The sequence below is a fragment of the Callithrix jacchus genome, chromosome 8 (genome assembly GCF_049354715.1).
Source record: "Callithrix jacchus isolate 240 chromosome 8, calJac240_pri, whole genome shotgun sequence".
NCBI classification, from domain to species: domain Eukaryota; kingdom Metazoa; phylum Chordata; class Mammalia; order Primates; family Cebidae; genus Callithrix; species Callithrix jacchus.
The window spans coordinates 29,754,625-29,769,179 of record NC_133509.1 but is presented as its reverse complement, the minus strand read 5'-3'; the positions used below and the strand labels follow the sequence as shown (position 1 = coordinate 29,769,179).

Below are 14,555 nucleotides of genomic sequence, written 5' to 3'. Positions count from 1 at the left end.
TAGCACCCCTCCCCGCCTCGGTCTGCCCTGAGTGGGCTTTGCTTGCCATGGGACCAGACCTATTGAAATGCACCTGGTACCTCGGTTGGAGCTAGGAGATCTCTGGATTTCTGTGTCTCTCTCTCTAGGTGTTGTGCGCTGGAGTTGTGTCTAATCGGCCATCTTGGATCTTCTCTCCAGACTTCGCCTCTTGATGGAGGTGTGTCATATTACCTAAGAGAAGCACATAGCATGAGATATATAATATATGTTGGTGTGTACCACACTGCTTGTCATCTTTGCATGATTTCCTCCAGATCAGGAGAATCTGATTAGCCAGGATTAGGTCATGGTCTGACCCCCAGGCTCTACCAGGAGTGGAGAAAGGGGTTTGGTTCCTCTCTGCTTCTGAATGCAAAGGTAGGTCCCTAGAGCTATCCTCCTGCCAAGACTCCACATAGTCTGGAAGAGAGAACTTGCTCTTCTGTATATGAAGCACCTAGAATAGGCAGATTCATGGAGACTGCAAGTAAAGTAGAGGTTCCAGGGGCTGGAATGGAGGGAGAATAAGGAGTAATTGTTTAATATTGGATACAAAGTTTCAGTTTGAGATGATAGAAACATTCTGGAGATGGATGGTAGTGATGGTTGCACAATAGTGTGAATGTATTTAATGCCACTGAATCATATGCTTACAAATGGTTAAAAGGATAAATATTGCGACATGTATATTTTACCATACATAGACACACGGATTGTTGGATGAGTTGAAGGAGCAGAAGACAGGGGTCCGCTACTGGACATTGACTTTCTTGGTATATCCCTGTGATCCAGAGGTCACCAAGTTGCTGCTGCTTCCACTGCCTATGCCCTGCAGTGACCTCAGTTCCCACAGAGCTGGTGACTGGGTGTGGGCTGCTGTATCCAGGGGGGTGCCTCTACAGAACAGCAGAGCTGATAACCAGACACTGGAAATCCTGAGTCTGGCTATACACACTCATGAGTTGAAAGAGGGAGGCTTCCATCTCACTATCTCATATTCTGTTTCTGGGTGGAACCAGATTTTCACTTAGAAACCTGACTGCTAGGGAGTTTGAGAAAACTAGTTTTCAGTTTTATATCCCCTGTGGGCAGAAGAGAAAATAGAAAGGAGTAGAAATGGATGCTAAATGACAATTGACCATAAACAATAGTGTTCCACGGTATTGATATACTATAAATTATATAATCAGCCAATCCCTAGTGAATGTTGGCTACTTAGAGCTTTTTGCTGTTACAGTCCGGGCGTGGGTAGGTATGGTGGCTCATGCCTATAATCCCAGTATTTTGGGGAGACCAAAGAGAAAGGATTACTTGAGTCCAGGAGTTTGAGACAAGCCTAGGGCAACATAGTGAAACCTTGTCTTTACAAAAAATTTAAAAATAATTAGCTGGCAGGGTGGTGCATGCCTGTAGTCCCAGCTACTTGGGAGGCTGAGGCAGGAGGATTGCTTGAGCCAGGAGATCAAGACTACAAGAAGCCAAGATCGTGCCACTGAACTCCATATCCAGCCTGGGAGACAGAGCAAAACCCTGTCTCAAAAAAAAAAAAAAAATCTGTGTGCATCAGTGAGAATATAATAAATTCTAAGATAGAAGGAAAATCTCACCTCTGACATTTTTAATGTGTACCATTTTGATTCTTAATGTAGCAGAACATTTTCCCACTTTTTTGTATTCTCTTGTCAGTTGGTCTTGTCTTTTGGTCATTTATCAAATGAAGTCTTACATTTTATTATCAATTTGTGTGCATTTGTTTTATCTAATCAACATATTACCCTGTTTTTAAAAATTATTTTGAGACAGGGTCTCACTCTTCCCCAGTTGGAGTACAGTGGCACGATCACAGCTCACTGCCTCCTTGACCTCTTGGGCTCAAGCAGTCTTCCCCACTCACCCTCCCAAGTGGCTGGATACAGGCACATGCCACCACGCCCAGCTAATTAAAAAAATATTTTTGTAGACCTGGGTCTTACTATGCTGTCCAGTTTTGTAATCAACAAATTTGCCTCTTGCCATATATACTTCAAATATATTCTCTAGCCTGTCGTCTGGGTTTTTTTTTTTTTTTAGTAATTTTTTAAATATAAATTTTGTATTAAGTTTCTTGATCTCTTCTACTTCAATGTCAGCATTTTCCCTTAGAAATGTTTTATTCTCAGCCAGGCATGGCGGCTCACACCTGTAATCCTAGCACTTTGGGAGGCTGAGGCCGTCAGATCATGAGGTCAGGAGATTGAGACCATCCTGGATAACACGGTGAAACCCCATCTCTACTAAAAATACAAAAAATTAGCCAGGCATGGTGGTGATCACCTGTAGTCCCAGCTACTTGGGAGACTGAGGCAGGAGAATTGCCTAAACCCAGGAGGCAGAGGTTGCAGTGAGCTGAGATCATGCCACTGCACTTCACCTTGGGCAACAGACGAAGACTCTGTCTCAAAACAAAACAAAACAAAACAAAATTTTATTTACTACTTTTAGAGACTTGATAAACATTCAATTCTAATTCTGTGTGTCTGTGTATTTGAATATAGAGTCATGCCATTTTTGTGCTGTTTTAGTGAATTTTAACATGTATAAAAAGTGCTCAAATCGTAAGTCTCATTGAATGTTTATGAACTGTCTTTTTTTTTTTTTTTGATTAGTCTGGAACTTATTTTGGTATAGTAATAGTCTTGTTTTATTTTATCCGCAAATTGTTGGGCTCCTTTCCAGGGGAATCATGTTTACCTTCCATATAGATCCCACCCATGTGATGGGCCTGTACCCTGACCTGCTGCCCACAGACTACAGGAAGCAGTTGCAGTATCCCAACCCATTGCCTGTGCTCTCGGGGGCTGAACTGGAGAAGGCGCACTTAGCTCTAATTGACTACCTGACACAGGTAAGTATAATACAGAATGCGTGAAAGAGTTTGCCTGGGAGTGTCACTACTTGTTTCTTAATAGCAAGGAATTGAGGACCTTCTCTAATGCCAAGACATTCCATAAATGAATGCTCCAGGAAGTCTGCCTGGGGTAAGGTTTCTTTCTGCCACTTCTTCTAACTTAACAGTACCATCGAGGTGGGGTTTTTCTGCTAAATCTTGATAATAAACACACCCAATTCATAGTAAATTCACAGTAAGCTGTTATAGGAACTAAAAAAGGTAAATTTTAATTGATAGAGGAGTAAAAGTTTTTTTTTAAAACAAACTTTCTGTAACATACATGGTTTTAGGGAAAATGCCTCCTATATATGGAACCACTTGGAAAACACACAAAAAAGGACAAAGCAGAAATACAAATTTCCTGTAACTCTACTACCAGAATGTAAGAAACTAACATTTTAGTGTTGTCCTTTTAGACTTTTATATCTATCAATTAGCTTTTGTGTCTTTACATCTTGGTTTATTTATTGCAAATGGATATCAAATTAGATATTGTTTTATAGCTTACTTAAAAAAATTTAATCATATACTGAGAAAGTCCTTCCTTGTCAATTCATACTCTTCTATAACATGTTTTTTATGGAGGTATTTAGATTTAAATTTTTTTTATGATTTACTGTTATAGACAGATAAGTCAAATTTTTTTTAAGTCAGCACTAAAACCAGCATCTCCATTAAAGCCTCTTAACCCCAGATTTCTGTCATAGAAGGCTATTGTTTATTTCTTGTGTACCCATTCAGAATCAGAGGCCTGACTGATATTTTTTCCTCTTAAGGGTTCTGCAGATTTTTCTAAGGGGTCTCCAGAATGCTCCAGCATAGGCACTGAGAAATATTGATGTGGGCTGGGCATGGTGGCTCATGCCTGTAATCCCAGCCCTGTGGGAGGCCAAGATAGGAAATCACCTGAGGTCAGGAGTTCGAGACCATCCTGGCTAACATGGCAAAATCAGACTCTACTAAAAATACAAAAATTGGCTGGGTCTGGTAGCTGGCACCTGTAATCCCAGCTACTCAGAAGGCTGAGGCAGGAGAATCACTTGAACCCAGAAGGTAGAGGTTGCAGTGAGCCGAGATTGTGCCACTGCACTGCAGCCTTGGTGACAGAGTGAGACTCTGTCTGAAAAAAAAAGTATTGCTGGAAAAATTGTCATGCCGCTTTCCACTTTCTGCCTCTGGGTCAGTGAATGCCTGCAGGTCTGATCAGGCACAGGTGGCCTTGGTCCTTCCTTGACATTGGGCTCCAGGGGTACCCTTCTGGGGCTGGCAGCCTGCAAGGAGCACACAAACTTGCCATTGCCTGTATCCTGCACAACGCTGTGCCAAGTACAAACGATTCCTGGGAATAGTATCTCCCAAAGCCTGTAGCATTGTGGAAGGCCCTCCACTGCCAATGTCTTTGTTGTAGGAAGGTGAGCACACATTCTTTCCTGGCCTTCTTCACTGACACTGGGAATGCATGAAGTAACTGACACTAGTCTTGTGCCAGAGAGATGGCATAGCAAGACCATGGGCTTTGCCACACTCAAGAGAATACACACTGGATGAAGTTCTAGGGTAGGCAGAAACTCATTTCCAAGGATTAAAAGCAGATCAGTGAATGGGATTGTTTGAGAGCAGCACGAGGAACTTTCTGGAGTGATAGAAATGTTACCTTCCTTCACTGAGGTGGTGGTTACATGCAGGTGCACATCTGTCAAAATGCATCTGAAGGTACAATTTAAAAGGTTATATTTTATTGTAAATAACACCTCAAGATGATTTTTTTGAGATGTAATTTACAATAAAATATAACCTTTTATATTTTATATAAAAGGCTCCGCCTCCTGGGTTCAAGCGATTCTCCTGCCTCAGCCTCTGAGTAGCTGGAATTACAGGTGCATGCCAAGCATGCCACCATGCCAAGCTAATTTTTGCATTTTTAGTAGTGACAGGGTTTCATCATGTTGGTCGGGCTGGTATTGAACTCCTGACCTCATGATCTGCCTGCCTCAGCCTCCCAAAGTGCTGGGATTACAGGTGTGAGCCACTGTGCCTGGCCAAGATTGACTTCTTAAAAAATTAAAGAACATGGGATTTGGAGACAGACCCTAGTTTCAATCCTGCCCTGCCCCTTATATAGCAGCTGACCTCTGTGCCTTGGGTTCCTCACCTATAAAATAAGGATAATATTATCTGCACTTGTTCTAGGTTTAAGATGGTATATATGAAGTTCCTGGCATGGTACCTAGTCTGTAGTAAATATTCAATAAATAATTAGTGTTGTCTCTGTGGCAGTTTGGCAGTGCTAAAAATCAAATCGAGATCATGCCAATAGGCATGAGCTGATTTGGAGGTATTCAGAATTACCCAGTAGCTCAAGTGACAAAGGAAGACTTAGTCCTGGCCTTAACCCCTGACCTTTGCAGAAACGAAGTCAACTGGTAAAGAAGCTGAATGACTCTGATCACCAGTCAAGCACCTCCCCACTCATGGAAGGCACTCCCACCATCAAATCCAAGAAGAAGCTGCTACAAATCATCGACACCACCCTGCTCAAGTGCTATCTCCATGTGAGTTACCTGAGCACTCGGGTGTCACAATTCCCAGCTACTCTGACAGTCTGGGAAAGTCAAAGGGAGTGCTAGATCCTAGGGGATCTGCCACCAGTAAGAGTGAAGTCATCGATTCTGGAAACCATATAGACTTCTCCTGATGCCTATGAGTCTCTTGGAATTAAGAGGATAAGGCGAGATATTGTTGCAAAATTGTATATTGGGTTCATCTTCTCTGGTCGGATTGCAGTTAGTGCTACAAAGTCAGCTGGGACAGTATTTCCTTCAAGAAGTTCTGTCCCTCTCCTCCCCCACAGAATGTTAAAACATATCGTACAAAGGGTCATCAATGTGCTAAAAGCCACCACCTGCTGTCCTGAAAGAGGGCTATCTGCTTTCTCTTGCTTGTGCTACATCCCTGGCCTTTCAGCGTGGAGCAGGCCTATGCTAGGGAAGGTTGGGGCTTCCTAGGAAGCAGTTTCCACTGAAGTCCTGCTCTTTCTGCAGACGAATGTGGCCCTGGTGGCCCCCTTGCTACGCCTGGAGAACAATCACTGCCACATCGAGGAGAGCGAGCACGTGCTGAAGAAAGCTCACAAGTACAGTGAGCTGATCATTCTGTATGAGAAGAAGGGGCTCCACGAGAAAGGTGGGGTGGAGGTGGTTCCTTGGATCTGGGAGGGGCTGTTATACATGGCAGGGGAAATTGGCTGGGATAAGACAAATCTATGGGGAAAAGGCTCATGACCTTGTTCTTGGATTTGGTGGCCAGCTCTGCAGGTGCTTGTGGACCAGTCCAAGAAAGCCAACTCCCCTCTGAAAGGCCACGAGAGGACAGTGCAGTATCTGCAGCATCTGGGTAAGTCCACCTTTTGAAAGGTATGGGAAAGTGCTCCTGTTAAATTGACCTGGTCTCCCACCATTTCTGATTCTGGTTGGTTGCTCCCCTCCCTCCTGTGTTTGTGTTCACTCAATTTCATTCCTCCAGATGGCATAAAAATCCTTCGGTGGTTGACCTATGACAGTCCCCGGTATGTAGCCAACCCAGTAGGGCCAGCAGCCCTGAGTGGCTCATGCTTGAGCTATCTTTTCAGGAAAATGAATTCTGGGGCAGCCTGCCCACCTGCCTTCCCAGTGCCACTGGCAGGGTGGACCTGAACTGTTGACAAGTCCTGCTTTTCCCTCTAGGCACAGAAAACCTGCATTTGATTTTCTCCTACTCAGTGTGGGTGCTGAGAGACTTCCCAGAAGATGGCCTGAAGGTGAGCCATGGGAGTCTCAGATTGATCTGGTACCACACTTGGTCCTGATTGCACCTGGGACAGCAGTGGATGGAGAGGAGGGTGGATTCACGCATCTGTCCTCTTTGGTGTTTGAAAGGGTGCACTAGGAAGCGTGAGGCAGTGCTGTTGTTGGTAGAAGGAGCCTTGCACAGACACAAGGAGGCCTGCGCCTCATCTGACTTTCTGACTGCCTGCAAATGTCTTCTTGTGCCCCTTCCCCTCCTAAAGTCTGTTTGATCCCTGTGCTCACATGCCCATGTGTTTGGTGGGACTGCAGTCAGATGGTTCTGCTGCTAGAACTCAGGTTCATTCTGACAGATATTTACTGAAGATCTCCCGGAGGTGGAGTCTCTGCCACGTGATCGAGTCCTCGGCTTCTTAATAGAGAATTTTAAGGGTCTGGCTATTCCTTATCTGGTAAAGTATTTTTTGGTCTACATTAAAAAGCCTTAAACCCAGGATCCAGGACTGCATGGTTCAGTTATTGGGCTGTTCAGATCTGGGATTTATGTCACTTGGGGATTGGAAAGATGAGGGTTATTTCAACTTCCTCTGAAGAAAATGATCCCAGTAGACCAAGCTGGAAATGTTACTTTTGATGCTACCTACCAAATCTAGGTAAAATACAGAGATTTTTTTACCTAGATGATGTTTTAGGAAAAAAAAAAATTCCAAAGCCACATTTGTACAACCAAACTCAACAGTGACCACAGGACAGTCAAATAGGCTTAAGTACCAGGATGTAGATATTTAACCATAATTACATGGGTCGATGTGAGAGTTTGGAGGAATATGGGATGAAATTAATACAAAGGAGTTTAGACTAAAAATTGAGAAGACAGTTCCTGACATTACTGGGTGGCATTGTGAAACTTCCTGGTGGTTTTAGATGAGCTGCCTCTTTGTAATCTTTGAAGCCTGATTAGGGGATAATCTAGAAAGGATCTGTTGGGCCTTAAAAATGTGAGGGAGACTGGGAGACCAGGTCACAGCCTGGAGAATGCCAGTGACAAAGAACTACATCTTGCCTCAGGAACACATCATCCACGTTTGGGAGGAGACAGGCTCTCGGTTCCACAACTGCCTGATCCAGCTGTACTGTGAGAAGGTGCAAGTTCTGATGAAGGAGTATCTCCTGTCCTTCCCTGCAGGTACCAGTTCTCTTAGGAAGCCAGCGGCCCTAGGCCTTAGAGAAGAGCACAGACCCAGGTGCCACATGTGGTGGGGGTAAGCAGGCCACCCTGTTCTCTGCCCAGGTGGGCAGAAGTTATGAAGAGGAGTCAGGGGAGCTAAGTGACACAGGCCTTGCACATGAGACTCAGGAGGTCTCATCTGGGTCCTGGCATCTCCGAGTGTCTCTGAGTCATCCCTGGGGGAGAGTGGAAGGAACAGATCTGTGTGCAAGGTGACAGTTGTATTGATAAGAAACAGGTTTGCCCACAGAGTATATCTCTATTCAGCTTATTTTTTTAACTTTAAGCTGATGTTTTAGGGCCACATAGAGACTATGAATGAAAAGAAGTTAGTATGGAAGCCACCCTGGAGGCCCTTTCTGGTCATGTGGTGACATCCTTGAACCCCATTCCCTTCATTTTTCTTGAGGACCCCACATTGCCACCTGGCAGCGTCCTTTCATATTGAGTTTGGTTTCCCTTAAAGGCAAAATCCCAGTCCCAGCTGGAGAGGAAGAGGGTGAGCTGGGAGAATACCGGCAAAAGCTCCTCATGTTCTTGGAGATTTCCAGCTACTATGATCCAGGCCGGCTCATCTGTGATTTTCCCTTTGATGGTGAGTGTCTGGCTTAGGGCCAGAAACCACTTTAGCTGAAGGTTGTACAAAGACTGATCCACCCCTTTAATTGTTCCTCAACTCTCTGCAAAAGTTGGGCCTGGAAAAACCAGGTGTTTCAGGCCAGTGCTCCTGTTTCTTCCCCTCTGAAGACTTACTTTTGTACCATGACTGAGAAAAGTCTCCTTCCTGGATATGAACCACATGCTAATTGATAGCCAGGTTGCAACCTGTTTTTTGCTTCAGAACATGTTCTTGGCCGTTTGTTATTCAGCGGTTTTGTAATCTGGCATTATTTGTCTGATGTATAAGCTCTGTAAAAGCTGAGAGCAAGCGTTTGCTCATCTTACCTGAACTACCTGGCATGTTGGTGGTTAAGTACTTGGCTGCTGAATAAATATTCTTACCCAGTTTATATGTGATTGCCAAAAAGATGGGATAAAGTACTGCCTAAAATAGCTCCCTCCCCCTTTTTTAAACTTCATTTTCTCCTTGAAGAAAAACCCAAGCAATAAGAATCCTGTCTTCATCCCTTTTATATTGCCCTGTGTCCATTCCTCTGATAGCATATCCCTCACCTTGTGCTTACCTGATGGCAGCAGTGGGTCCTCATATTCCTTTTCCTCCTAGGCCTCTTAGAAGAACGAGCTCTCCTGTTGGGGCGCATGGGGAAACATGAACAAGCTCTTTTCATTTATGTCCACATCTTGAAGGATACAAGGATGGCTGAGGAGTAAGTTTGCCCTGCCATCCCACCTGCTAACCAGTCTAAAAGCAGGCCCTGCAGAGAGATGAGAGCTAAGAAGGCCATCTCCCCATCCTCTGCTGCAGGAGCAAGAGTCTCCTCTGTCCCAGCCCCCAGTTTTGGCTGCACGCACAGACAGCCTCTCATCTAGATGTGCTCCTCACCACCTGCTCATCACTTTCTCCCCTGCAGGTACTGCCACAAACACTATGACCAAAATAAAGATGGCAACAAAGATGTGAGTAGTGGCCCTGACCCAGGAAATGTGTGTGCATACCTCACCCTATCAGTTTGATCAGAGGGGGCACTAATACGAGTGGCAGAATAAGATAGGGCATGGGTCAGGGCACTGATTGATCCTGCATGTATGTATTGAGGGAAAGCTGGTGTGCTTGGGGTAGTTCCGGCACACATCTGTTGTCATCCCTGTGATTATGAATGGCTCTTCTGTCTCTACTCTCAGGAGTCTGGATTTGTATAATAAATGATAAGGTCCACCTGTTGAGCAGGAACCTGTCATGGTTCTGATGTACTTAGTATATCTCGAATACACATTGACCTGTCAATGTCTAGAGACAATTTTGATTGTTGGGACTGAGGGCAGGGGTGCTACCAGAATCCAGGGAGTAGAGGCCAAAAATGCTGCTAAACAATGCCCAGGACCGCCCCCAAACCAAGAATCATCCAGCCCCGAATGGGCATTGAGGTTGAGAAACCCTGTGGTACTGGCGCCAGTAGGAAACCTGAGGTTATCCCCACCTGCAAAAATGTGGACAGGATCTCAGCTTTTAAAGCCAAAGGAAATGAGGAATCTTTTTGAATTATTTTACAGTGGTAGCATTTTGTAAATGGTATAATGGTAAACAAATAGAAGGCATTTGTTTTTTTCTCTCAGGGAAAAAGCAATCGTTAATTAACATCTTCAGTTTCCTGTTTGACCTTACCAATTTTAAAAGGTGAAAATAACAAGTTTTAAATGCTCAGTGATAGGCGAGCCCCTCGAATCTTTAGGGTTGCTCAGGGCTGGGGGTTCTGGGAGGGCTGCTGCCAGCCTGATGTGGCTCATGTCTCTCTGAGACAGGTATATCTGTCCCTGCTTCGGATGTACCTGTCACCCCCCAGCATTCACTGCCTGGGGCCAATCAAGCTGGAACTGCTGGAGCCAAAGGCCAACCTCCAGGCTGCCCTGCAGGTCCTTGAGCTGCACCACAGCAAACTGGACACCACCAAGGTCAGGAGTTGTTCCCAGGGAAGTGGAGGGTGTTTACAGGGAGCACCAAATGAGAAGAGGAAATGTGAAAAGGGACTAGGGTCCAAGAGCTCCATGGCTGCAGACATTTCTTCATTCTCATTCCTCTTCCACCTCACGCAGTCTCTATCTCTGTTCCTGCCCCTAGGCTCTCAACCTTCTGCCAGCAAACACTCAGATCAATGACATACGAATCTTCCTGGAAAAGGTCTTGGAAGAAAATGCACAAAAGAAACGGTTCAATCAAGTGCTCAAGAACCTTCTCCATGCAGAGTTCCTGAGGGTATGGGCTTCCAAACTCTAGGGTGGGCTTTTAATTTTTAGTACGTGACAGTGTCCACATGTTCCCTTCCAACCAAGGCAGAGCCTGTACAGTGCAGCTCAAGTTGATCTCGTAGCCAGCTTTATATTGAATTGCCAATGTTCTAAGCAGAAGAATCTGTGAAGACTGAAAGAGGAAACAGTGCTGGCCTCTGCCTCCTGTTTCTGGGTGCCACACCATGGAAGTTCTTCCTCTGTCCCCCTGTTCTTCCAGGTCCAGGAAGAGCGGATTTTACACCAGCAGGTGAAGTGCATCATCACAGAGGAGAAGGTGTGCATGGTGTGTAAGAAGAAGATTGGGAACAGGTGAGCCTCCTCCACAGCTGTGGGCTCTGTGGAGGGTTCCCCAGTGGGTGGACAATGCTCAGGTTGGATTTCTGCCCTTTAACCAGGAAGGAGAACATGCCATTGGCTGTCCTGACAGCTTTTAGTTCTTGAGCCTACAGAGAGCAGCCTGTGCTATCTATTGGGGGTGGGCTTTGAGAATGTAAAGACCTGCAATGTATGGTATGGAGCTGTTGGATTCTTGTCCAAAAAGCTCTTCCCCTCTGGAAGCCAGAAACTGATATAGTGGGTGCCAGAGAGATGTAGGTCAGCAGAAAGTTCTTATATTTTAAAGAAGAGCCAGTGAAGGAAGAAAAAGACTTTCAAGCTACTGCATTGTGACTTGAGTAGGATCCTGAGCCAGCCTCATACTGTGTTAAGACATATACTCTCATCAGTCCCCTTTTCTTCAAAGGAGAGTCATTTGTCCCTTTTCTTTTGTAGCTGGAAAAATCTTTTTCTTTAGAAAGACAACTCGTTGTCCTTTTTAGAATTAGCCTGAAACCTGTTCCAATGAACATTATTGGCTCTCAGTCAGCCATTGCTGAGCTTTGGGCTGGTGCACTGCCTATCTTTATTATGCTGTGTGTTTTGCATAATAAAAAATACCCAATGCACTCTGACTGTGTGCACCTCATCCTCTGTTGGGTTATTTGACAGAGATGGTGGCTGCAGAAATCTGGAGCCACTCAGGGCAGGCTGTTCTTTGAGGTCTGGGTGGGCTGCTTCTGGGATGGCCTCCAGAAATATGCCTCTTCTTTAAGAGGTGCCACTGCCAGAGAAGTGGTCACTTAGAGGCAGTCCTCACTCCTAAGCCATTTTCTTCACTGCAGTGCATTTGCAAGATACCCTAATGGAGTGGTCGTGCACTACTTCTGTTCCAAAGAGGTAAACCCAGCTGACACTTGAGCCCAGCATCCTGAGGATCCAGCAGATGGACAGCGTGGCTCTCCCAGTGAGGTGAAGGAGCACCTGGCCTTAGGAATCCTGGCTGCCACCACCACAGGGCTCCCAATTTGGACACTACTGGCTGTCTTGTGCCTTGGAACAACTCTGAATTCATTAGACTCATGGTCTGGCATTGCCAGCTTTTTAATGGGAAAAGAGATTAGTTATACCTTATACCTATATGCTGTGGGCAATTCCAGAGAATTCATTATCTGCCTGGACAGGAGGAGGTGCACTGTCTTGCCTTTGCATACCAGTCACCTGCAAAAGGAAGCTTGTCAAAAATGTTTGTAACCATGATGTTGTTCTTCAGTGGCTTTTCTATTGAGATAAGTGCACGATTTCACAAGGACCCCTCAGCGTGGCTCACTGGAGAGTTCCGTGAGAGAACAGTGCTAAAGCTTCTGGCCACATGGACCTGACGGCTCGTGTTGTGTGTAGCGCGTTATGTCCCCAGGGTAGCCATGCCCTGTTAGTTTTCAGTCTCCTTTTCTTTCTTACCATGTATCACTCCCGTCACTGCCCTATGTAGGCTTTCTCTCCCACTTTCCTGACTCTGGGATAATATTTAAGCAAGGTAAGATGAGAAGCTAGGGGAAGTCTCAGTTCCTTGGAATACAGTGAGAGTTGATTGTCGAGTATGTTGTAAATAGATCCTCTTCGGCCATTCTCTGCCTAGGAAAGGCCCTGCATCCCTCTCCTCAGGCCAGGCTGAGTGTGATGGCAGCTCCTGAGGATGGGCCTGCCCTATCTGGGGTATATGTGATCCTTAGACACTTGTTCCCGCAGTGGTCCCTACTCCAGCTTCGCTCACCAGATACTCAGGCAGGCTGGCTTAGTCTTTGTGAGTGGCGACTTTGTGCTCTGGGCCCTTTCTCTTTTTCCAGCCAGTTTCCATTCACTTACCTCACAGCCTGTCCTGGCCGTCACTCCCCAGCTTTGTTTGGCAGTGGTATGGTAGGAGGATTGTGCTGGGATAGTGCAGGAAGGTGGGTCACAGCAACACGCAGGGGATGAGTGGAGGGAGAACTGACAATGGTGTGATGCCACGTGTTCTTGAGAGGTTACAGGCATGGCACAGGACGTGGGGGCAGGAACAGCAGCACGCTGGTTTAAAAATAGCTCACCACCAAACCTGGGGAGCAGTGTCACGGATCCTGACGGATGTGCAGGGGCTGGAGTTTCAGGCACTGCAGGCTGAGGACACAGGGACAGTGGTCCTGCCAGCAGTGTGTGGTGCCATGTCCCGACTGGCCATACCCACACAGAAGCAGTGCTGCCCAGAGCCTCGTCCCGGTCAGCTTGGACTCTGCTTCCTCTAGGAGCAGCAAGGAAGCATTAGGCTGCCTCCCTGGAGAGCAGGAACTTGTCCTACCACATGAGCCCTGCCTTCCTGGCCAGCTGTGCTTATATCTTCCATTCTCATGAACTGTGTTTAAAGCAATAGAATAAAGAATGTGGGTTTTCTTTCCTGGTATACATAGACGATCCCATACTCCCTAACTCCATTCTTCCTTCTCTCAGCTCTCTGCCCTCCACAGAGTTCTGGAGAAGGCTGGAGATGAAAGCTTTGTAGTGAGGACTGATAAAGATCTCATCACTGCTCCTCATAATAAATCTAATAAAGCAAGAAAGCCTGTCTGGGTCTCTTATTTCCCCATCCTGTGGAGTTTGATGAAAATAATAATAAAAAGATAGTAATTTAGCAAAGAACCTAGAAGAATAAGCCAATTAGTGACTAAGAAAAAATATAAAGCTTGCATTACAAATGTCACCCCATGCCACCTGGTACAGCTAGGGTGGTCATGGCTGATGAGTTGACAGCACAGATAAAGAACACTGCCGTCATTACAGAATTCTACTGGACACACTGGAGCTCCAGGAGATCCAAGTGTCTTCCCCCCTCACATAGTAGGGCCTAGGGCCTTTTCCTACAGACCATGATGACTGGAAGGAATTGGGATGGAGGGATGCAGGGGTGTTTGGGAAGCGGAGAAGTGTTGGTTCCTTTTGGCCAGGTCCAAAGAGAAAATGTAGTCCTTGTCTCTGTCACATCTGGCACTAGGGACAATGACTTCCAGAAGAGGGTGGGACAGCCCAGAAAGCACATCAGCTGGGAGCCAGGGCCCCAGCCTGTTTCCATCCTAAGCTAGCTCTGTGCCCTCTCGTATGGATCCATGGGTCCTCTGCACACATTCACAAGGATCACCAAGGGTGCCAGATTCTCATTTCTTAGACCCCGGCCAGGTCTTGGCTTCACAATCCAAATTAAGCACACAGGCCCTTCTTTGTGGCCTGGTCACTGGCAGTCACATCCCTTTTCGGGGGGAGTTTCTGGTCTGACCTTGCCCATTTGGTTCATTTTGGAGTTGAATCACATCTTTTTTGGATGTTGCATATTTCAGCCTGCGAC

At 45.9% G+C, this 14,555-nt stretch overlaps 1 protein-coding gene across 4 annotated transcripts in view; it reads left to right on the top strand.

The window, feature by feature from the left end:
* VPS39 (VPS39 subunit of HOPS complex) overlaps positions 1-13,776 on the top strand; it is a 67,353-nt gene extending 53,577 nt beyond the window's left edge. For all 4 annotated transcript variants that reach the window (XM_002763947.6, XM_002763946.6, XM_078334061.1 and 1 more), the window contains 14 exons: positions 2,763-2,905; positions 5,359-5,502; positions 5,992-6,133; positions 6,257-6,343; positions 6,673-6,746; positions 7,086-7,184; positions 7,801-7,918; positions 8,427-8,555; positions 9,186-9,288; positions 9,493-9,538; positions 10,382-10,531; positions 10,698-10,832; positions 11,085-11,176; positions 12,028-13,776. In XM_002763947.6, the coding sequence (XP_002763993.1) occupies positions 2,763-2,905; positions 5,359-5,502; positions 5,992-6,133; positions 6,257-6,343; positions 6,673-6,746; positions 7,086-7,184; positions 7,801-7,918; positions 8,427-8,555; positions 9,186-9,288; positions 9,493-9,538; positions 10,382-10,531; positions 10,698-10,832; positions 11,085-11,176; positions 12,028-12,103 (1,538 nt within the window). In that variant the 3' untranslated portion in view covers positions 12,104-13,776. The remainder of the gene's footprint in view (positions 1-2,762; positions 2,906-5,358; positions 5,503-5,991; positions 6,134-6,256; positions 6,344-6,672; positions 6,747-7,085; positions 7,185-7,800; positions 7,919-8,426; positions 8,556-9,185; positions 9,289-9,492; positions 9,539-10,381; positions 10,532-10,697; positions 10,833-11,084; positions 11,177-12,027) is intronic.
* Positions 13,777-14,555: the final 779 nt, after the last annotated feature.